The following is a 23706-nucleotide window of genomic DNA, read 5'->3' on the forward strand; positions in this document are numbered from 1 at the left end:
CAGGATGAGGTAGCATGAGCTGCCAGGCAGAAGGCAGCCTGCTTATGAGAGAGCTCCCCATGCAGTAGTTACCTTGGGAGTGTCGGGGCTAGTCTTTTAAGGGTAAAATAACCATTTAAAGCAAGTCTGCTGATCCCCGAGCTGCCCCAGTCTTGCAGGGAGTGTTTCTGGGCAAGCCTGGCAGGGCTGCTGGGCTTGAGGACATCAGGTGCTGTTTGCAAAAGATGTCAAATACTGATCCTAGCTTAAACTGCTCAGTCATGGGGAATTCAGCAAGCGGGTCCCAGTAGGACAAACTGATCCATCCGTGCAGAGCACGGGGAAGCCGGGGCAGCGGCGGTTCCTTCTTGTCCGTGTTTGCTCTCTGCAGGCGCTGCCCAAAGTTCAAGAAGTGGTTTAACGCTAAGCTCAACAGTGAAGCTAGGCGGCATTTCAGGGTTGGGTTAGCCTGGCCAAAGCCAAGATAAGATTCAGTGTACATAATTAAGACACTTCCTTTCTAGGGATGTCCTAGTTTCTCTAATTGGGATCCTGCGACTAAAGTCCTTGTTTCCGCAAATGGCTTTGAACAGAGTCCAAAACGTGCTGCAAGTAAAGCCTGCCCACTGCAGATGTGTGGGCAGAGCTCACAGAGGCAGGTCCCTTCCCCTGGCTCCTCGGTGAGCAGCACTTTGTCCTTGAGAAGTCTTGTTTGGGCCACTTGATTGCTCCTTCCTCTTGGCTTCTGAAGGCACTCTGTGCTTTATCGCCCTTCTGGGGCTTCTTGTTGGTCTGCTGCTTGCAGCCTAGCCAGACTGCTGCTCTCTGAGCGCTCTCACTAGTATTTGGTTCAGAGGGAAAATTCAGATCTCTGCCAGTCCCACTTGATCTCTTCTTTGGCCCTGGGGTACGGGTRGTAGGGATGGGAGCCATTAGGCCCAATGACTTTGACCTCTTCTGAGCAATCTGAATCCAGCAATGGATACACTTAATGACAGGGCAATTTTCTTTTCCTGCTAGGTATGACACAGTGGGGTTACTTTTGCCCTGGTTGAAAGCTGCTTGACAAATTCAAAGGGCCAGCGGGAAATCATGGATTGGTTGGACTCCAGTTGCCTGCCTGGGCCATTGGTGGAAAGATTCCTGTTGGAGCTATTTGATCATGCAGGAGCATAAAGGAAAGCTCTGCTTCTCTGAGCAAAGCCTTCTGTGAGATGAAGAGCTCCCTCATCACCCATCTCGCTGAATGCTTAATGCTGCATGAAGCCACCTAGGCTGGCACCAGCCGGAGGCCACATAGGCTGCAGTTTAAATGCAGTCTTGCTGGGACAGAGCAGTCCCATGGGAAGGTGTGCAGAGGTCACCAGGAATATCGCAGCTCTTGAGGAGCAGCCCTGCGTCCTGGTTACCTGGCTGAGGAGTCCTGGCCATCCGTACTAGCACGAGCCACATTGCTGCTGCTTTGCCTGTCACCCAGCGTGAAAAGGTGACCTGTGACAGTGTGCCCCTTGTTGGCTGCTCTGCTTATCCCTCCTCTTCCTTTCCTAGGCTGTGAGACTGGAAAGCACGTACCAGAACCGCACGAGGTACATGGTGGTGGTATCCACGAACGGCAGGCAGGACACCGAGGAGAGCATCGTCCTAGGGATGGATTTCTCCTCCAATGACAGGTACTGTCACGTCCAACTGGGGTAATTCCTTGTGTTCACCCACTTGTGCTCGGTAAAGTGTGGAAACTGCTGTCTGGTGCCCTTGCTTTTTAGGGATAGGCTCCTTCAACTTTTCCAAGCCAACGTCTTTCTGCAGACCCAGAATTTCCTTTTTTGAAAGGAGAAGAAAAAAGGGGAGAGAAGGGAATAATTCTGAGATCTCAACGGTCTCTGAGGTTCAGTCCCAGAGTGCAGCTTATGCTGCAGGGAAACAGCACAGGTCAGCACTTGCTCCATTSCTCAGTGCCTCGGGCTCGTGTGAAGACGTTAAGTGCCCAAAGTGATCTGTGAATGGTGAGGCCCCAAGCTGCATCTGTGCGCCAGGGAGAGAGCCAGCTTGCCTGCAAAGGGAGGAAAAAGCTGCAATTAGAGGAGCTGCACATCAGGGTTCAGCAGAGCAGTTAATAAGAGAGCGACTCTCAGGCAGCCGCTGGCCAAGGTCGTGGCACGGAGGGCCCGGTGGGAATGTCAGGGCTGCTGATGGCAGATGTGACACAACATGTGCTCTCCCCAGACATCAGCATGTCACCAGGGTTTAATGCTTTGGCTTCGTTCGTTTAAATTGCTGCTGACCTCTCCAAAGGGCTGCAGGACACGGCTGCAGAGAGCAGCTCTTGCTGCTGGTGTGACTGGGAATCAGGGAGCAGCTTTGGGGACAGACACTTCAAGTTTAGAAGGGGGCATTGGACTCTTTGGCAGGAGCAAAAGGACCCAGAGGGATGTGGCTCTTTAAAAGGTTGTAAGCAAATCCTACTGTAGATGGGAAATGAAGAATACGGATATTCAATCCATTTTGGATAGTTTCATGCACACGCTTGCTTCTAGCTCTTATCTTTGAGCACAACTGTGCTACTGGAATTAATTTTGGTACTAATCCTCGCTGAAGCAAATTACTTTCAGGAAGTTAATAGGGTCACTCGAAAGCCTTTTGGAGCTGTTTGGCTAGTCAGTGACCCTTCAGGTAGCCTGCTGCTAATCACAACAGCTACCAAGCTTAATTCCAAGCAGCTTCGTTTGCATCCTTGGCTCAGGTGATACCTGCTGGAAATGGGGACCAGCCTGCCGCTGGCTCCTGGGTCCATTCCCACATGTGTGTGCTGCTGTAGCTCAGAGATGCTCTCGGTATAGGAATAGTGGTATAAGAATAACTTGTCCTTCCGCAGGGTGCTGTGAATTTGGAGCCTGCTATTGGCTGTGCTTATACCCGCACAGCCACCTTTGATAACTGAGAGCTCATTGACATTCAGTCTCTCATAACGTAGCAGGGTCGTTTTTAGCTTTCTCCTAGAGTTACTTCGGTTCTGGATGGTCAGTCTGATGCACCCTCCCCTAGCCCACTCAGTATTTATAACTCAATTTAGACTTGTTGCTATGGACTCTGATAAGCGCTTGCTGAAAAGTATCACTAAAAATACCCCGGCCACCTTGGGAAGCCTTTTTGAAAACATGACTTTCCATGAGCTCATCCCATGCAGTCAACAGAAATAGCTGCGTGCCGCATTGTCCCCTTGTGTGGGGCATCAGGGGCTCCGGGGCATGTGTGTGTCGCACGAGCTCGTGTCTGCTGCCCCCCGAAGCCTCAATTCCTGCCCTCTTCCCCCACCTCTCGTGAGCTGCAGCGGCTGCTGTGGGCGGTGGGGATCGTGGGGAACTGGAGAGCTGCTAGTGCAAAGCATCAGGGCAGGAGGCAGCTGCACGAGGTTCTTCTTTGATGYGCTGCTTTGATAGGGGCTGATCTGCAGCTTTGCAAAGCTGAGCCTTGTYGTTTGCCGACCTGCTGCAGGTTGTGCTGGGATTCCCCCACCTCTGCCTTTTTCCATCACTTGACTTCTGCTTTTAACTTGGCCTTTTCCTTCGCCTCGCCGAAAGCAGGTGACTCCGAGGGCAAAGAGGTCAGAGCAACTGAGAGAAGAGCAGGGCTGCCAAGAGAGTCCGTCTCGGCCGGCCGCTGCGCTCGACCTCTAGGTGTGGGAGATGGGACAGGAGTCGAGCCTGGACCCACTGACAGCCGCCCCGGCTTGTGTTACAGCGAGCCCCATTCCCAGCAGCTGGGCTCTGGGATAAACACAAAACAAAGCTTTGGGTTGGAGTTGGAGCCAAACCACTTGAGCCTGAGAGGGACTAATCTGTGCAGAAGGCTTTGAGCTGAGCGAAGCCCGTGAGCCTCCCCTGCTCAGCTGAGAACTTGCTGCTGCTCCGTCCTGCTTGCTCTTCTCCTTGGCCTTAACCCTCTGAGCCGGCTTAAGGAGTTCTGGGCTCGTGTATCTGGTTCATGCCCCCCCCAGATGTGTGTAGGGAACCACACTGGTTATGTTTGTCCCCGAAGCAACAGTGGGATCAATTTTCTTTTTTTTCCTTCCTSTAATAAATGCAAATATCTGCAACCGTTCCTGTGAAGTCAGAGTAATTGCATGGTGCTGACTTTCTCTTTCTTATTACAGTAGCACTTGTACGATGGGTTTGGTGCTGCCGCTGTGGAGCGACACCTTGATCCACCTGGATGGAGATGGGTGAGTGTCTTCTGCACATTCTAGGTCAGCAGCAGAGAGGCCACAGGTTGTATTAGCAGGTAACGTTGCATATGGAGAAGGATTCGAGTGATTTCAGAGCCCTGGCAGGGCCATCAGACCTCCTGCTGCTGACCTGTATTGGGTTAGTAGGCTCACAGGCCCTAAATCACAGTAGTTGTGGCAGGGAACCCCAATAATTGACTTATCTGTGAACAAATATGCACTGAGACAGTGGCTCCTGTGTGTGTTTAAGCTGGAGTAAAGGAGCTTGTGCTGGTGAGTGGGTGTGTGGTGAAAGCTTCTTACAGGGATCCTATTATGTTTTCCTCCCTAGTGCTTGCAGCAGCAGCAAGGGTTTTGCAGAATATAAAGTAAAAGTGATGTTTCTCTGCCAAATAGACACCCGACTTGCAAACTCCTCTTTGTGCCAGTTACAAAGGCTGTCCAGTGCAGCGCTTGGAATGACTTTTCCTTCCTTGGTAGCTGCCGCAGGATCACTTTAGCTGTGCTCCCAGCTGTGGCGCTGGAATTGTGTTGCCCAGGTAAACAGCCCACCCGAGCCCTGTCCTCCTCCTAGTTTAATCCCTGAACAGTGGCCGCTTGAAAAGAGAGTCATCTTAGAGCTTTTAGTGTGCTCTGTCGTGCTAGCTGAACTCTGCCAAGCAAGTGTATGCATAGGGCTGGTGCTTTGCTCTTCTGATGTGCCGCAGACAGTTATTAGCTGGAAAGCGGCTTTGGGGACACATTTTTACTGTGTTATTTTTTTATTCTTCTCTCCAGCGGGTTCAGCGTATCGACAGACAACAGGGTTCATATATTCAAGCCAGTGTCTGTGCAGGCAATGTGGTAAGCGCTTAATATAATCTGTCCCAGTGATCCCTTTTCCAAGGTGTTTTGGCTGCTTGGGCTTTTAAAAAGCAGGTGCTGCTTTGCTTTTACTGGTGTCTTGAGACCTCCTCAGGCAGGCAGAAGTCTCCTTCAGAGACAGAGAGGAAGCCTGATCCCAAAATAAAAATACCTGCAAGTGTTGGTGTACACCATGGAGCTTATAATCCTGTTCTAGCAATACCTTTATCTGAGGCGGGGATGGGGGGGGGATAAGATTTTTTTTTTTCTTCGCAAAGGGCCACTGATTTCAGTGTCTCTCCAAAGCAAAATTTACTTTTGATATAGGTATTTGTGAAATACAACCGAATATTCCKTTATTCGTCATAAAAAAAAAAAAAAGGAAATATATCCCGTATGTATTTTAGGGGCCTCTGTCTCCGGTGGGCCATGCTCGTTGTGGTAGGGTGAAGGGGACAGGAGCTGCCTGCATTTTTCTTGCCTTTTAGGGCAGTTCATGTTAGAATGTAGTGGCCATTAAAGTATTTCTGGCTCAAGCTTCTTTGCATTGCAGAAATACATCCCCTGTCAGGGTGTCATGCTTCTGTGTCACCCCAGTGATTTTGACCTGGATCTTTCTGATCCCAGTCAAAGATTTAAAACAGGCTATAAATAGGAGAGGGGGATTTGTTTCCCAGCAGCAGCTGAAGAAACTTCCAAGCTCCCTCTTGCACCGAGGGCAGGCAGACACCTCAGCACCTCCCTGGAGTCTGGGTGCAGCAGCTCTCCGTATCTCATCCCTGGGTGTCTTTGCCCTGCACACAGCGGGTTGTCAGAGCCGCCCGTCCTCGAGACAAACTCTGTGCATCTTAGTCGTGGCTCAGGCAGTTGTAATGGTTTTCCAAGTGCTTTTACCCCCAAAATTGCATCCAGGCCAAGCAGCAAGGCCTTGTCTCAGTGTGCTTCACTCAGGCTCATGCAGCATGCACTAACCTAGATGCACTGCTGTAAATCCTCAGACAGCCTCGAGCTGCTGCGTGCTCCCTGGGTGTCCCTGCTGACACAGCAGCAAGATCCTGCCTCTGGCTGCTGCTTCGTGCATCCTGAGGGGGAAATGATAATGCTGGGGGTATTTGTCCTTTCTAGGTCAGCCCTGCAGAGCTTACATAAGGCTTGTGAGGTGGCCCGGAGTAACAACTACTACCCGGGGAGCCTCTTCCTTACGTGGGTCAGTTACTATGAGAGCCACATCAACTCCGACCAGTCTTCGGTCAACGAGTGGAACGCCATGCAGGACGTGCAGTCCCACCGGCCGGACTCGCCCGCCCTCTTCACCGACGTGTAAGTAGGCTTGGCTTTGAGCTGTCAGCCCTCCAGTTTCCAAAAGGGGAGACCATTGCCACGAGGGTTCGTTCTTAATTAGGTACTAATGAGAGGAGGCTTCCTGATGGAGGTAACTGGACTCCTGGTTAGGTAAATAGTGCTAGAATTTGCTCTCCTGGGGCTGAACTTTATGTGCTCCTACCTGTGTTTTCGTTCTAGTTGTTTACCCGTTACCTTGTTGGGCTCAGATCTTTCCTTTTGCAAGGTTAGTCTCCTGTTACTGGTAAGATATAGGTGTGGTTTGTTGGCCAAACCCTGGAGGCATCTGTTATAGCTGAGACTAGAACCTAGGCCCTCCTGTTGGCTGATTCTGTCCTCTGATTCCCCGTCCTCAYGTCTCCTGGAAGGAACAGGTTTCCCCGGACATTCTTTTACTCTGGAGTGTGTCTAAGCACAATGTTTATTATAATATCCCTTTTCCATATTTTGTTCTTATTTTATTCTTATATCTTATTTGATTCTTATTTGAGTCTTATTTTATTTACTCTTACTATTTCTTTATTCTTTATTTGCCCTTATTTGTTCCTCAGTTCATACTGCAGGAATGTGAAGTGTTGAGGTAGACCTGAAACCAAACTGAGAAGCCTCCTCACAGACACCCTCACAGCTAACACACCTGAGAATGGGCAGAAGGAGCAAAGCAGTGTTTCTGGGCTTTGGGGAGTGTTGTAAGTGGGAAGTAGCAGCGTATAGGTCCACGCTATCTTCATCCAAATGCTCAGATAAATGGTGGTGTAAGATCCAAAACAGCAGCTGGTAGATGTGTGTGTAGTTTGGACAAGCAAAATGTCTTGGTTATACCAACCCTGAAGAGCCACAACCTCTGTAATTAGCAATCACTGATGGCAGTGATACCATCTAACCTCAAAGCAGCCTGGGTCCAGGTGTGGTGCCAGTCAGGAGGGGCTAGTTGCCTTGCTTGCAGTAGGAAAAATGACTTTTTGCTGGCCCCGKCTGCCTTCCCAGTGCGATAGTGCCACTGCTTGGTTTATGCTCTTGGATATTCCCTGTTACTGGAGTTCCGTGAGTGAATAATAATGCTAAGGCAGTAGCTCAGCTGAGAACAAAGCTTCACGCTTGATTGTTTTTTAATGTACGAGTAAGAAGGCCGAAAAGTTTTGGCAGACTTTCAGATTAATATTCTCCTTAGCTTTTCATATATATACATTGTGTAATCCACCCTTTCCCCAGTGGCAGCAGTTGAGTGATTTCCTGGGGATACCTAGACAGCACTGTCTTGATTAAATCCTGAAATAACAGTTGTGCTGAAAGAACCTGGCCTCTTAGGGTTTTTATTTGTGGCCCAGTAGTTGGAGAAGAGTTGTAGCTGCTTCTAAAAGCAGAAGTCTCGGTGTATTTACCAGGCTGGCAGCCTCCCAGGAAGGCAGAAAGGTGGTGTGAGATGTTACTGCTGGGCCCCTTCTCGCTGTGATGGTGAGCCAGCTCGGAGCTGCTGCTCTGTAGCAACTTCCCCCGGTGTTAGTCAGGCTATTTTTGCAGTTGATGATAAGGCCCCTGGCAGCAGAGGGTAGAGGAATGTACAAAGGCTTAGCTGCCCTCTTCTCTCCATGTAAGGAGCTTTCGAACTGTTACCTTTCCAAGAAAGGTAGGGGGAGGCTTTGATATTGCTCCAGTGAGTGCAATGCAGCATTCCCAATTTAAATTTTACCAAATACCAAAGGTTCTTTGGATGGCTATGATGGATTAGGCGCATTGAGTTGTTCTGTTTCACATACAGCCGGGAATCCAAATTGCACTTTGCAGTCACCTGAACTCCTGCCAGTTGAGGAACTGCTTGGAGGAAAGCAGTGCGAGTGCCTGAGCCTGCAGGGTATCCAGCCCAAGCAACACGTTTTAAAAGTGTCACAAGTCCAGTTCATTTCCCTTCTCCATGACTCCCTTTTCCTTCCTTCCGATAGCCCAACGGAGCGGGAGCGCACCGAGCGGCTGATTAAGACCAAGTTAAGGGAGATTATGATGCAGAAGGATTTGGAGAACATCACGTCGAAAGAGGTGAGTGGTGGAGGAGCAGCTCTCCAGGTGCCGTCGCGCACAGCAGAGCTTTGTGCTGCGAGGAAACACGAGAGGCAAAACTCCACGTGGTTTCCTTGTCATCTTCACCCAGATACGCACGGAGCTGGAGATGCAGATGGTGTGCAACCTGCGGGAGTTCAAAGAGTTCATTGACAATGAAATGATAGTGATCCTCGGACAGATGGACAGCCCCACTCAGATATTCGATCATGTCTTTTTGGTGAGTTTAACAGTGAATTCACAAGTTCTACCTGTCATCTGGGGAAACATATATAGGAGTTTTGCAAAGAACCCAGAGATAAYCCACTTAAGGCAACGCAAGGGTTTCGTCTTTGGATGATTTACTGCTTTAGCTGCCTTTCATTGCTGCTGGGGCCTGTCTAAATACTCCACCTCCTCCTGGTGAGTCAGCTCTCCACTGGATTTCCCAGCCCTGGAGCAACGGACACTGGTTTTGTGGGGCTGTCTAACCTATGAGGTTGGCTCAGCTATAAAGGAAGCCGKTTCTCTTGGATCAGCTGGTCTGTCCAACCTGAGGCAGCCTCTCCTAGCCTCCTGAAGTTCAGTGCCTTCCCGTGGCTCCACAGGGATGGTGTATGTTAACGTGAGTGCTCCCGGGAAAGTGGAGGGATAGAGCCAGAAAAGCCAAACTACCTACAACACCGCAGTTTTGTGCAGACTGGGTGCTGTCCCYGGAGAGATGTGTTAGGGACTCATGGTGCTCCTCGAAAGCAATCCAGGCAGTGTGGTCAGCTGCAGGGATCTGAGCCTTGGCTTGGAGTGTGGGTAATAGGAACAAGAGCGTGAGACAAGGCTCACAGGCAGCACCATGGAGGAGGGCTGGAGTAGATGTGTGTGCGAGGCAGCTCTGCCGTGAGCGGCAGCGCTGCTGGGGCAGCCGCTTCCTGCAGGAGCTTGTGCACTTCCCATGCAGGAGCTATTTAAGGCAGGGGAGCAGATAACTTGTGCACCGTGGTTTCTGAAGGAAGCCTTTGCACTGCCCTTTCCTCAGTGAGGCTTAAGCGTTTGGRCAGCCTGGCTGGGAGGCACGGTGGGTCCCGCGGAGGGGCACGTTCGCCCGCCAGGGCTGAACGCCTTTGCTCTGGTGCTCCTGCAGATTGGAGCGTGGGGAGAGGAGTCGTAACCCCCGGTGAGCTTACCGTGCCACCGCCTTTGATGTGCCAGGAGGGTGTTTTGTGTATAAAGAGCACCTGGATGGCTTTTAAGGACGGGCAGTCTGTGCTCTGTGGGGCAGAGCTGGCAGCAGCAGCCGCCAGGGAAAGGGTGGAGCGCGCCGGGCTCTGCTCAGGCAGATTCCTCAACGCCTCGCAGGAAGTGCCCGGGTTCAACACTGGGCTCGGCTTTGAAGAGCTGCCTGTTGCTTCAGAAAGGAGCTGGTTGATAGAGCRAGATAAGGGGCTGAGCATGAAGGCGTCAGCCCTGTTGCTGCACCCTTTGCTCCAGAGACCCTCACGCTTCAGCACATGGCTGGGCACCTTCCTCCGGGTGGTCCTGGGTGGCTTCTCCTCCCTCCTCGTTTTTTCTGTTCTCTCTCCTCTCTGCACTTCCCTTGCGGGTGACGTCTCCTTCTGCATGTTTTCCCTGCAGGGCTCGGAGTGGAACGCCTCCAATTTGGAAGACTTGCAGAACAGAGGGTAAGTAGCTTCAGGCCATCAGCTTAAAAACCAGGGCCTGGCCTTGCTCCTCCATGCAACAAATGCCCCTGCGGAGCCGCAGTGTARCCCAGCTTGTACAAAACCTTGCACATCTGAACAAGCTGACAATCTGCTGCTCCCTTGGGTCTTCCAAGCCCCAAGTTCCACAGATAGGCACCCCAAAGTAAAAGAATGTTGTTTCCTGACCTTGCCTGGCATCCTCTTAGCGAGCAAAGGAAACCAGCAGTCTTGTAGCAGCAAGTAGCAGAAAGCAGAAGGTTGCTTCACTGCAGCGTGGTTGGCTCTGTGCCCTTGCTCGAGCCCGCTGTGCTGGGCTGAGGCCTTGGGATTATAGAAACACTTTGGAGTCTGGACCTCTGGGCTGCAGCAGGAAGGAAAATGTGTAAAAGAGCATTTGTTCCCCTGAGATGACCRAGGGAGATAAAGTCCATGGCTTTTGGGCTTAGCTTGGATATGTACCTCTGTCTTCTGTCCTTGCTATCTTGCAGGCTTATGGTTAGGGAATCCTACTTCTAGGCCAGGTGGATCTGTGTACAAGGAGCATGGAATTGAACCATTATTTATATGTTTAATTTCCCAATCCAGTAGAAAAAAAAACAAAGTTATCACCACTGGACTGAACTGGTAGTGTATTTATGCCCCTTGGATAGCCAGCCTAGCACAACTTTCCTCATTCAGGGAATGGTCGTCCGCAGTTCCCTTGAACTAAATAAGGGAGGAATCCTGGAGCATGAGAGCTGCCAGCGCTTAGAGAGATGGTGAACAAGATGAACAGCCTGATAGCCCTCATGGGAGGCTTCGTTTCTATTTAGAATAAAAAGAAGCCTTTTTATCATAGGTTAGGCTCTAAGTTGCTCAGCAAATCCTTCTTGCTTGGRTTTGTCACTACCTCCTTGCACTGACTCCTTATTTCCAAGATAGTGTGTTCAAGAGTACAGTTTTGAATGCTTTGAGTTTTGCCAACCTGTTATCTAGCAGCTGCGATATCTCTCTGAACTTGCTGTGTTCTGCATGCTCTGCATTTTTATGTGCTCTCTGTTTCCGTGCAGGGTGCGGTATATTTTGAATGTGACTCGAGAAATAGATAACTTCTTCCCAGGGCTCTTCGAATATCATAATATTCGGGTATATGATGAAGAAGCAACAGATCTTCTGGCTTACTGGAATGATACCTACAAATTCATCTCCAAGGCAAAGTAAGTATGTTTAGAGCACAACGAACACATGAAGAAAGTATATACTAAGCATTTAGTACTTTCTTACTGGTTTGCATAGCTGCTTTTCTCCTCACGCAACTAGGCATGAGGCGTTTTCATTTTGGAGATGTAGATGTCTGCGTGTTAAGAGTTGCCTACTGCAGATCGCTGTCCTTACAGTTGTATAAGGAGCAGGTAGGATTGAGGGGTGCATGGACATCCCTGCCCTGCTGGAAGAATTGAAGTTATTCCATAAGGAAGACTTTTGCCAAGCCATAGGCTGCTGTAGCACCGTATACCCCAAAGGGTAAGCACATCTCACACTGTGCACGTGGGGTTTGGATGCAGCCGTGGGCTCAGACAGCTGAGTGCAGCTGAAGTCTGAGCCTGCCGAGGCACATGACAGCGTGTGCTCCTACAGCATCCCAGCCTGTCCTGGGGGAGCCTCCACGGCCAGCAGGAAAAAAAACCTTATCCGAGCAATAGGAGGAAAAAAAAAAGTTAAAGGAGCCAAACCAAAACCCTCTCAGCCTGCCCGGTGCTCGGAGCTCACAGATAAGAGCCAGCTCATCTTTCTCCTCGTGTTTCATGGGAGACAAATATTTTTGAATTCCTTGGGGCAGAGTGCAGGCTGCCCTTTCAGGYGCTGTCTGTACCAGCCTCACCCAAGCAAAGCAGCTGCTTGCTGCACTCAAGAGGGCTGTTTACTTTGCCTTTGCTAAGAGTGAACGGGTAATATCARCAGGCATCTTCCCTCTGGGTGCAGCAGGAGTTTGCACTGGTTTGGAGTGTTTTGAGTCCCTCTTTGCCTCCCTGCTCAGGGAACTCTTCTCTTCCACTCATTGGCACTGGGTCAGGTACCAAGAGGAAGGACCCCAAGTGCTGCTATAAGCAGGGCTGGGGATGAGCCTTRCTCTTCTAGATGATCCAAAGAAATGGAGATGTTGCAAAAAATCAGCCAGGTTGGGTTTGGGCGAGATTTGTACCCCTCAAATGCACGTGGTGGCCAGGCAGGATTTCAAACCCTGTATTAAAGCGATGTTGGTCTTGAGCAGCCACTTGCAAAAATTGTTTGCACTAGACAAACATTTCTGGGCTAGAGGCTGCCCTGAGCCACGCGGTATCTGCCTGCAATGTGTTTCTAAGCTGTGAAGCCCTTTGTGTGTAATAGATGCCTTCTCTATTTGTAATACTGCTTGATACCAGTGAGCCATTTTGGCTGGGTTCAAGGATACGTATTAGTCTTTAGCAGAGTCTTCATAAAGCTGTGCAAACAGCTGATGTTTGTCTGCTTTGTCATAAAAGCTCTGGAAGCACCATCGTGACCAAATCCATTAAGAACATCAGGATTTTGTCCTTCGCTTCCATTGTGTGTCTTGCTCCGCTTTGTTGGTTGGATGATCAGATCGCATCCGAGAGACTGCAAGCCAAAGCCACCACRTTTACAATGCGCTTCATAATGATGCTTTGGGACAGAAGTCTACCAAACCCTACCTTAAGCTTCTCCAAGGCAGTGCTTTCTATGTAGTGACGCTCTCGGTCTTTCCCCCGTCTCAGGAAAAATGGTTCCAAGTGCCTGGTGCACTGCAAGATGGGCGTGAGCCGCTCGGCGTCCACCGTGATCGCCTACGCCATGAAGGAGTACGGCTGGAACCTGGACCGAGCCTACGACTACGTGAAGGAGCGGCGCACCGTCACCAAGCCCAACCCCAGCTTCATGCGGCAGCTCGAGGAGTACCAAGGGATCCTGCTGGCCAGGTGAGCCCCCAGAAACGGGCGGATTGTCCGCTCGGAGGCATGATGCTGAGAGGATTGACTTCATTATTTGGATTGGAACTTCTTTTGGTGCGTTATGTACCCTCGTGGTTATCTTGGGGATGATGACTCTCTGTTTTCGTGGGTTATCTCAGCTGAGCCTGGGAAAAAGGTTTAATAAAAAGCTTCTAGGAGGCTGTTGGGCTGCTTTTCGGAGCGCGGCATCCCATGAATTGCCATCCAAATGCAGTATTCAGAGCTGTGCGGTTTCCAGCACAGATAAATGATGTCCCTATTCATTGTAACATCATTTGGCAGAGCAATTGCCTTCCCTGTGTCTCAACCTCACAGTTCCCTGTTGACCGTGCTCCTCCTCAGCAGCTGGCCTAGTTTTATTTAGATCCTCCTGTAAGTGCTGGTGTTTGGGGAGGGGACAGGATGTTCTTGTTTCCTTTCATTGCAACAGCCCTATTTATTCCTGCCTGGAATTATGAGGCTGGTGTGGAGCTGGCTATGGGCAAGAGTGTTGTAATTCCAAGCCTATCACTTGATTAGCAAAAAAAAAGATAGAAATATTGCATGTTTCTGAGAAGTCTGCTTGTAAACTGTGTTAAGCAACGCTGTCACGTGCCCAGCTGGAAGGAGGTAGCGATACCGTGTTTCTCCAGATCACAGGATTTGGTCTCAGATCCTGACATGTTTTGCTGTTGAGCAAATCTGAAGCCGTTGGCGCCTTGCGGGGCACCAAATGTGCTACCCGGCTGCTGGCAGCAGTTAATAAGGATCAGCACTTAACTCGGAGCTACAAGTGACCTGCCCAGTCGATGTGCGTTAGGCAGGCTGGAAAATTAGCTCTCCTGGGGGTAGGCTGGATGGAGGAAAAGGAGGTTTTCGGGCAGGGAAATGGTGCCAACATGCTGTGCAGCAGGTCGGGGAACCCCTGGGAATAGCCCTTGCCTGGTGGCACTGGGGACATAGCACCTTCCAGCCGGCCGCTGCCCCGGGCGCTCCATCCACCCGGGAGCTGCTGCCACCCCTGCAAATCAGCCCCTGCAAACWCGTTGCTTAAGGGTTTTGAGTCCTTTATTTTCACAGGAGCTTTTCCATGGTACAGCTCTGCTCCCACCGCTCCTGAGCTGCTCAATGGCACGAACGCGGTGACTCGCGAGGCTTTAAAAAATGCAAGAGCAGAGCAGCACATCTGTGGTAAAAAAAAAAAAGCCTGCGGTAAATGGAGCTTCGCTGAAGCAAGGAACAGCCTCTGTGTACTGCAGAAACGGCCCCTCTTTTCCTCATGCTGGTCCTTTCCCAGCTCCAACTGCTTTTTTTCCCCCCTCTTTCTGCTCCGTGTGATTCAGTTTTGCCCTTTGGCCACCGTGTTTATTGCTGCAGTTTTCCAGGGCAGGTAAAGAGAAACAAACCAAACAAAAACCTGACAGATTCATCCTCATGTGACTGCTCAGATTTCAGAGGGACGCTCTGCGAGGGCAGCCATGTGCTCCCACTATCTAGTTACGGTTTTGTGCTGGGCTTACAGCAGCTGGGATATGTTTTCCATCCGCAAAAAGAAATCCCCGCCGTGTGCTTTGAGTCACAACAACGAGCGTGTTTTGCTCCTCAGGACCGTCACACTTCCTGGGGTTAAACTGTCCCCTCCCTCCGCCGGTGGGTAGCGGCGGAAGGGCTGGGAGCCCTGTTTATTTTCTTAGTTGTGGAGAAATCAGAGCAAAACGTGTGTTTGGGAGCCACCTCAGGGTGTCCGGGCTGTGGCGTTTGGGTCTCCCCAGCACTGGGTGCGGGAAGGTCAAGGGGTGGCTCTGGGGAAGGACGTGGGCTCTTGTTCCTTGGTGCTGCTTTTAGCACCTCTTGCAGGTTTCAAGGTTGGAGTTGGGAGGCTGGGAGTTGAGCAAACCCACCGAAGGTGCCACAGCAACCTTTTCCAGCAGAGAAAGAGCAGAGAAATGGCACCTCCTGTCCAAAGGGCCTCGGCATCTGCCTGCCACCCGGATGGGCCTCTCCTGCTGCTCCTGTTAATAACTTGGCCTCCCAGATCCTTTTGAGATGGAGCAGTGGCTTCCAGTGCCGTGTCATGGGGCCTGTCTCCTGGGAGAGGACCTCATCCTGCCCCATGTCCTACAGAGCTGATAATGGGATGAGAAGGTGAACTGCAGGCTGGAGTATTTGCCTTGTCCAGTGGGTGTGCTAAACTGGTGTGTTCTGGTGAGTCGAATACCCTCTGATAACCCTCCTGCAGCCAGTGGATGTGTCTGGGAGCACCTGCTCCTGCTGGCAGGAGCCTTGGAGAGGCTTTGCTAGACCTCCTGCAGACCCAAGGTCCTTTCTGTGGTATCTGCTCTCCTCCTAGGGGCAAATGGTGGAAGCACAGCCCTGTGGCCCTGGTCACTCAGGAGAACCCACCCAGAAGTTGCCTCCTTTGTTTTCCAAAGCCCCCAGGACCATGGGAAGGGYTGTTTTGGGCAGGTGGACGTGGGGAAGATGATGCAATGCTGCTGGTGTTTGTTGGCCCTGTGACTCCTCAGGCCTTCCTAAAGGGGCCTTCCAAGAGATGGAGAACTTGAGCTTCCTTTCTGTGAAATGCACGTGGTGGTTGGGTTTGCTTGTTGACTGTAGAGGATGTTCTCCTGTGTGTTCCCGTGCACATGCAGCTGCTTTGGTTGCCAGAGCTCAGCTGTTGGTCACTGAAATCTCTCAAGGAAGGAGCCCCAAGGCCACCCCTGGGCGGGAGAGGAAATTGGACTTCATTCAGGATCCACTATCCGCCCGCCCCACGCACCCTGTCCCCCCTGGTCATTGCTCACCAGCTGAAAAATGATGAGTCCTGGCTGAGAAGGGACCACGTTTGGCCATCAGCTCAACATTGTGTTTGAGGAATGGCTGGTGAAGCGGGGCCGGGGGGTACATGGGAACGTGTATGTGGAGCAAAACAGTGTTGAAAGGTGGCCTGGTGGCAGACCAAGTTCTCCGGCAGCATGTTTGGCCCTGCAGTGYTTAGGTTAAGCTGCAGCTGTGCTCAGTGACTTCCAGTATTTGTCACTGCTCTTCGCGTAAGCCGCGTCTTCCTACAGCAGGATGGGTCTTGCCCTGGAATGTGAAAACACAGCTCAGTGTTTTCCCTTGCTTTTGTTCCCCACAGCAAGCAGCGGCACAACAAGCTGTGGCGCTCGCACTCGGACAGTGACCTCTCTGACCATCACGAGCCCATCTGCAAGGCCGGGCTGGAGCTGAACAAGAAGGAGATCACCACCTCTGCTGACCGGATCTCGGATGCCAAGACCAACGACAACCAGCAGCCCATGTCTCCTGTCTACTCAGCTGAGCTGGACAGAGAGCAGCAGCAAGCGGAGGACGCAAACCTGATCGAAGAGCCGTGTGTGAAGGAGAGAAGGGTTCACCTGGAGTTTACATGTAGAGACTTCCACGCTGAGCAGATAGAGGACAAGCTGAACCTAAACAATATCAATGGCTGTCCAGTAGGCTGTTGTGTGGACTCGATCCCCCCTGATAACTGCCATGCTTCTGAGGCCTTAATGCAACTCCAGCATCCCTTGGAAATAACGGACTTTCCTGATTTGACGGTGGATGATTTGGAAAAAGATGCTCTTAAGCCCGATATGAACGTGCATTTGCTTCCCATGGAAGAATTCACTACATGCTTAAAAGACTTTCCCCAGTCTCCCAACCAGAATTCCCCAAGTCCCCAACAAGCTCCCCAGCCTGGAGTGAYGGAGCTCAGTACAGATAGGATTGATTTCTTCAGCGCTTTGGAGAAATTTGTGGAGCTTTCGCAGGAGAGCAGGTCACGCGCCTGCTCCCATTCCAGGACAGAGGAGCAAGGCGGTGGAAGGAACGGGATCTCCAAGGTGTCTGCTCTGGAAGTGCCACCTGCTGCAGATGGGGCTGCAGATGCTCAGAGGAGCAGCTCTAGAAACTCCCCTCAAGCATCAGATGACTCTTCCACCGATGAAGAACAACAAAAGGTTAAAATAGTTTGCTCGGTTTGGGGGGAACTGCTGCTCAGATACATCTGCAGTAGTTTTTTGCTTGCTCTTTGGAGAATTTTTGAGCTCTACATAAGGAGAGCAGATAGGTGGGACTTGATCCGTTACTGCAGCTGAGCCCRGAATACCAGGGACTAGCCAGCATCCAGAATCTGTGCAGATAATTCCAGACTTGAAGAATCCACCAAGTAGTGGAGCAAAGCTGATATCTTTTCATGGCTGGAAAATACCAGCATTGAGATAGCAAATTGGGGACRGATGGATGGGGACTGATCAAAGAAACATATGAGTGGGTGCAAGCCTGGGGTGTCGGAGTAAGGGATGTCATGGTTCTCTCCTGGGGCAGAGATGTTCCTGACGAAATTTAGTGACATCCTGAATTAGGTACCTTTCTCTTCTAATTGCTTTCCACCCTGCAGGGTGCTCCCAGGGACTGGTGGTGGCCAAGGCCATCATTTTCTGGGAGCTGGTCTGATTTAAATGCCGCACTGCTTCGCTTGGATCTTCCCTATCTCCATGCGAGACAGCAGGGATCTTCCAGTTATAATAGGCCAACACTATCTCCAGTGATGTGGCAGGAGGAAGGAATGTCAGTGCTGGCTTCCCTGCCTATTTTCCTTAGAGAAACTAGAGCGTTTAGTTGCTTGTTCATCACACTGTGTTTCTGTTCACTCTTCTGYATAAAAAGAATGTTCTGAATTTACAGTTCAAAATCGCACTTTTAGCACTGTTAGATTATTTTTTGATAACTGGACCTTTTAAAAAAAGAAAACAAAACTAATTTCCCCTGAAATTCATGTCAGCTAAGAGAGGGGCTTTTAAATCATAGTCTAGATGAAAATCTACCCTGGAATACATTGCATACAGTCCCAGGGATGATATTACTTGTTAGGCACTTGGGATCTAGTCTGTGTTTGCTTTGCGGGTGTGGGCACCCCTTTCTGCTGAGCTGCATTCGTGCCGTGTCAGCACAGATGATTCATTCCRTAACTCCCCTGTTTCTGTGTTGCAGGAGGTCCCCGAGCTGCCTGGCACCGACCATCTCACCAGGTCCCACTCGGAAAATGCAATTTCAGTGAAGGAAATWATCACAGAAATTGAATCGATCAACCAGGGGGCAGGAGCTGCCCAGCAGAAAGAGGGTTCTGCCAACCATACCTCGACACCAAAGAGGAACACGGTGCATGAGCTGCCGGTGGAGGGGGTCTGGGCATCGGAGAGGCTGGAGCAGAGCGAAGGAGCCCAGGAGAAGGACCCCCTGGCAGCTGAGCAGGAAGGTGGCCCCTCGCTGCAGCTCCCTGCCTGCAAATCGGCCCCGGAGGAGAGCAGCCCGGCGGGGGAGCAGCAGGAGCCTCGCGAGCAGAGCGTCGCTCCCGAGCCCAAGTGGTGCCCGGGCTCGGTCAGACGGGCCACGCTGGAGTTCGAGCGCCTGTGGCAGGAGCAGGAGCACCCGGGCGGCGCCCTGCCCGCTCGCAAGAACTCCAGGAACGAGCCTGCTGCGGGCGGCAGGAGCGAGGAGCCGCCGCCGGAGCCGCCCCCGGAGGGTGGCAAGGGGCAGGGTGCCGGTGCTGCGGAGCTGCTGCCTCCCGGCGCAGAGCAGCCTGCAGACAAACCTCCCTCCGTGCCCGCTGCCTCTCCTCCCTGCGAGCCTCTGCCTGCAGCGCCTGCGCTGGAGCACGGGGCAGCAGCTCAGGAGCACAGGACCGTGGTCTCGTTCGATGGCACGGAGGAGCCAGCGCTGCCCGCCCTCCTCCCAAAGAGGATTGAAATCATCGAGTACACTGCCACGCTCAGGGCTGCGGAGCTCCCCGCCGCCGCCTGCGAGCAGGGCGGGCTGGCYCCGGCCCTCCCTTCTCTGGATGAAAACTTGAATCCTTCCTTGTGCTCCGAGCAGGCCGCTACCTCTCCCAAAGCTCCGACGCTGGCGACTCCGCCGCCGCCGGAGCACTCGGTACAAGGGCAGGCGGCCCTGGGCGCGGGCAGCGCCAGCCGGGAAGGTGGTGGCTCTAACCTTCCCCTCGGCGCTGCCTCCCCCTCTGCCCAGGCAGCCCCCACACCTTCAGCCGGCCAAGATGTCCCTTCCTCCCCGTACGTCGTCCGCGTGGAGGGTGTCACGGAGCAGAGCACGAGCACGGACGTTGAGCCGGCCGTGCCCTGCGGCGCCCACGGAGCCGGCAGCGCGGCGCGTGGGGACAGCGGGGAGCCCCTGCGCCGCGCGKGTGCCGGCGCCGCGAGGCGGCTGAGCAGCGAGGACTTGCCCAGGCACCGCGCCGCGGATCTGGCCCTTCTGGACATCTCCTTCCTGTGCTACGGGCTCCCGCACGGCTCCGGCAGCCGCGGCGCGGAGCGCGGCGACAGCGCCGGGCTCGTCAAGCAGCGGGCCGAGGAGATAGAGGCGCGGATCCGGCACGCGGGGCTCACCACGCCGTCCCACATGAAACGCTCCGCCTCCCTGGCCAAGCTGGACTGCCTGGATCTCTCCAAGGACGACTTATCCGAGAGGGAATCGGCCTCTTCCAACGCCAACCCGGTGCTTCTCACTTGCGTCGCGCTCGGCCGCAGCTTTTGCAGGGGGACGTTGGAAGGGGGCCTGGAAAGCCCCTGTGAGCAGCGCTGCGCTGCCTCCCTGCCCGCCCTTCGGGACCCCAAACCCACCAAGCATTTTGTAGAACAGCTACGAACGACAGAGTGCATTGCCCAGAGCAAGCCGGTGGAGAGGCCCTTAGCTCAGTACGCCAAAGAGTGTGGCTCGAGCCAGCAGGGCTTGTTCCCCGGCGCGGATCCGCCGTGGACGGGCTCCGGGGAGGGTCCCCCGCTGCTCCCCGTGCCGCTCGCGGACCCCTCGGCCCTGGCGCCGAGCCTGGCTCTCGCACCCAGGCAGCAGCACGGGAGAACTCACCCTCTGAGGAGACTCAAAAAGACCAATGATAAAAAGCGGACAACCAATCCACTCTATAACACAATGTGATTCGGAGCCCTCGGCTGTGATTTCTTACAAAAGAGAACCCATGTCGTTGCGTTCACGCAAGGGGCAGGTGTAATATATAAGGAACATGCACTTTATTGGTTAATTTTATATATATTGTCATTTTACTGTTCCTGGCGCATGTAGGTGTGGGTTGGTTCTTCTGTGTGTGACTCTGACTGCAGGACTGTTTGGTTTTTTATTTTATTTTTTTTTAAGTCAGATAACCTCAAATGTTCTTTTCTGTTGTTGGTTTGTTTTAAAAGAACACCTTTGGCAAAGGAAAACTGCTGTCGGGTCGCTTATGCAGCGTGGAGTTTTGCGCAGAACCAGGTCTGAGTTCGTAACTTGAATTTCACCTCTGCTTTGACATGGTGCTGGAGCGAGAACCCCCGTAAATGTGAAGGCTGTGCCAAGATCCCTTCGTTTGGCCTTTCTTTTATTTCTGCAAACTGGAACTGCAGGGCAGGGGCAGATCACTTAGGAAAGCGCTTCGGGACGAGCTCCCGGGCCGGTGCTGCCGCTGCCTSCCCCGGAGGAGGCTGCAGCAGGAATTGGCACCCGGCGCCGGGCGTTAAAACGCGAGGAGCAGCCCCGGCCTCCGCTCCGAGCCGCCCTTCGGCCTCCGTGGTGCCGCAACAGCGCCGCGAGCAGAGCAGAAACCCGCCAAACCAGAGTGTTCTTTTAAAACAAACGGCTCTTCGGGGTTTAAACCCTTCCATTACTTGAATACTGCCGTGGGCCTTCCCAGTTCATGGCCATATCATCTGTCCCCTGCCCCGCCGCTGCCTCCCCTCCGCCCTGGCTGCCCGAGTCCTTTCCCGTGTCCCCCGGCCCCGCGCTTCCCTTCCAGACCTCGCTCCTCTTCCACTTGTTACACGGCGGGTTTCCCCGCTGCAGGCACCGCTCGTGCTCTCTGCTGTCGCTCCTAACGCCCAACCCAGAGGGAACATCTTTTCTGGAAGCTTGTTTATTTTGGGGTTTTTTTTGTTTGTTTGTTTTTCCTAAATTGATGTATATATGGTATTTATATAGATTTTTTTTTGTCATTTCTATGTTTTGGGTTTTGCTTTTTTTTCTTAAAAAAAAAAAAAACACAAAAAAATGGGGGGGAGGGGGCAAGACTGCATCTGTGAACTGGAAAACAAACCCACCTTCCTCACCCGCAGTGCTGTCCATTGTAATCCCCAGGGCAAGGGAGTGGATTCGACTCTGCTACTGTCTTCCCTGCRGAGCCGCGGGACTCTGCCGGCCGTGTCCCTGTCCCGCGGGGCCCCGGGGCGGGATGGCAGCCCCGGCGCCGCTGGTGGCCGATGGGCCGCGTGGCCCCGTGGCCGCTCCGAGCCCTTCGCAGCCTCCCTGGGGAGCGGAGGCCGCGTGCGTTCCCGGTGCCCGCTCCGCGTCCCAGCAGGTTTGGGTGTTCCCAGGGTTCTGCGGCATTTGGGGGTCCCGCTGCTCGGCTCCCGGYTTTTCCAGCGGCCCCGGGCGCTGGCGAGGAGCCGGAGCGGCCGCGGGCGGCAGCGCAGCCTGCGGGAGCCGGCGGGGCCCTGCTTGGGTCACGTAGCACGTCCCGCCGGGCAGTTGCGGTCACTAAAAGTCACCCAAGTCGCAGAGAGGCTGGCCCAGGAGGCCGGAGCCGTCCGGGGCCGCTGAAAGGCATTTGGCCCCTCGGGGCCCGCTCCAGCTGGCTTGGAGCGGGGCCGGCGGCACGGAAAGGCCAAGGGGCTCGTGGCGGCTGCTAAGGGCAGCCCTGCTCCTTGCTCCTTGCTCCCCTCCTGCCCGCGCGGCGCGGCGCGGCCGTCCCCGAGCCCACGCAGGGCGCAGCGGTGCCGGCATGTCACCAAGCGTGTTCCCTGCCTGCCCGGGAAACCGTGCAYGTGTCCAGCCTCCGGAGAGAGGGGAAAGGTGCTAAGTTCTGTGCCCCRCTCCAGCACCCTGGGGAAAGATCCTCGCAGGCCCCACATGCTGCTTCCTTCCAAAACTCGGCTCCTGCCYGCATTCCCGCAGGGAATCTCCCGTGCGGAGAGGCGCTTTGCTGCAGCGCAGCCTGGGGCGGCACCTCTCCGTGGAGCGCGTCGGGGAAGGTCGATCTCCTGCGGACGCTCCTGGAGGCTCGGAGCTGGGCGGCACAATGGGAGGCCAGCAAGGTCCCCCCGCTGGGGCTCCCAGCTGGGAGTCGCGCTCGCTCCTGCACCCCGCGAGCGGCCGCTGAGCCCGAGCCGCGCTGCTAGGCGGGTTAAGAGGAACGCGTTGTTTTAAGGGCATTTTGTGGGAAGCGAAGCGCGTTGCGGGGGCTCCGAGGACACCTCGTTGTTTACAGGGACTCGCGCTCCATGCCCGGCCGTGGCCTCCCCGCCGCCCGCCTGCTCCACGGCGAGGGCAGCGCGGCCGAGCGGCTCTGCCCGCGGTGCCGCCTTGCGCTCGCAGCGCCCGGGGGCAGCGCCAGGGCCGCGAGGCTCCCGGGCGGCACCGGGGGCCAGTGCCTTTCGATCCCTCGAGRCGCGGCGCCCCCGGGGGTCCTCGGCGGCCGAGACGCCCCCCCGGGGAGGGCCGCACTGCCACCCTCCTCCTCCTCCTCTCCCTCCATCTCCCGGGGCGGCCGGGCTCGTCCCCTCGTCCCTTTATGAGACTTTATGACCGATGTGCTCAGCTGTTTTTAAATGTGAACTTGTGCACTGACGTGCAGACTCCATGTTCTTGTTACTGAATGAATAAAAGTTTTATTTTGAAGATGAGTGTGCGGCCACGTCCTGCTTRGGGGTGGCACCGGGGTCCGGGAGGGGGGCATTGCTTGCATCCTACCCCCCCAGCAAGACACGTGGCCYCATCTTGTCAGGAGACACGAGGGGCCGAGGCTGCCCCTGCTGCAAGAGGCCGTCCTGGAGCTGCTGTGCTCCCAGGGCGGGCTCTGGGGATCCGCGCGGGAAGGTGCCGGGGATGTCCCGTGCAGTTGGGTCCGTCCCCGTGACGCCGAGGTCCCCAGGGCCGAGGGGCTGTGAGCAGGGGCGCGGGATGGAAGGTTGTTGCCTTTTTCCCGTGTTTTCGCCAGCCRCCCTGCCCTGCCGCTCAGCCAATGCTCGCCCGGCGCCGCTCGGTGCCCTTGTAGGGTCCAGGGCTCGCTGCCTTTCCAGGCACCAGCGCTTGGCTCCCGCGGCTTCCCGGGCCCTGCAATCCCTTAATCCCTTCAGGGCATCCCTGCGGGGGCCGTGGGGCTGGGCTAAATCCTAAATCCAGGCTGTGATGGCATCTGTACCCGTCCTGGTGCGCGGGGGCTGCTCTGGGCTCACCCCGGGGGGCTGCAGCCCCCTTGCTCCGGGGGTCCTGGGGCCCCTCGTGTTCCCTGGGCAGGGGAAGGAGCAGCTGGGGCCGCCTGCGGCCTGGCGCGAGGGGCACCCCCGGGTGCAGCCCTGCAAGATGCCCAGCCGCCCGGTCCCCTGCTTGGCCGCAGCCCCGGGCAGGGCTGACCCGGGGGGACCAGGGCAGCACCCGGGGGTCCAGCCGGGATGGGGAGCCAAGGGGACCGGACAGGGATGGGGAGGGGGGCGTCGCTTTGTCCCCCCGCCCCCCGCAGCGCTGTCCCCGCCGGGTCCCCTCGGGCCCCCCCGGCGGAGGGGAGGGGCCCCCCGGGACGGCGGCGGCCGTGCCAGGCCAGACC

The 23706-nt window shown here is 54.3% G+C and overlaps 1 protein-coding gene across 1 annotated transcript in view; it reads left to right on the top strand.

Annotated features, from left to right (window-relative positions):
• Positions 1-20464, top strand: part of SSH2 (slingshot protein phosphatase 2) — a 52528-nt gene extending 32064 nt beyond the window's left edge. The window contains exons 5-15 of the mRNA XM_026047907.1: positions 1528-1649; positions 4130-4198; positions 4979-5044; positions 6170-6364; positions 8326-8419; positions 8532-8660; positions 10049-10095; positions 11166-11312; positions 12870-13070; positions 16222-17065; positions 18099-20464. Of these exons, the coding sequence (XP_025903692.1) occupies positions 1528-1649; positions 4130-4198; positions 4979-5044; positions 6170-6364; positions 8326-8419; positions 8532-8660; positions 10049-10095; positions 11166-11312; positions 12870-13070; positions 16222-17065; positions 18099-20054 (3870 nt within the window). The 3' untranslated portion in view covers positions 20055-20464. The remainder of the gene's footprint in view (positions 1-1527; positions 1650-4129; positions 4199-4978; positions 5045-6169; positions 6365-8325; positions 8420-8531; positions 8661-10048; positions 10096-11165; positions 11313-12869; positions 13071-16221; positions 17066-18098) is intronic.
• Positions 20465-23706: the final 3242 nt, after the last annotated feature.

Source organism: Nothoprocta perdicaria, unplaced genomic scaffold, assembly GCF_003342845.1.
Source record: "Nothoprocta perdicaria isolate Ctin4 unplaced genomic scaffold, notPer1 scaffold_50, whole genome shotgun sequence".
Classification (NCBI taxonomy): Eukaryota; Metazoa; Chordata; class Aves; order Tinamiformes; family Tinamidae; genus Nothoprocta; species Nothoprocta perdicaria.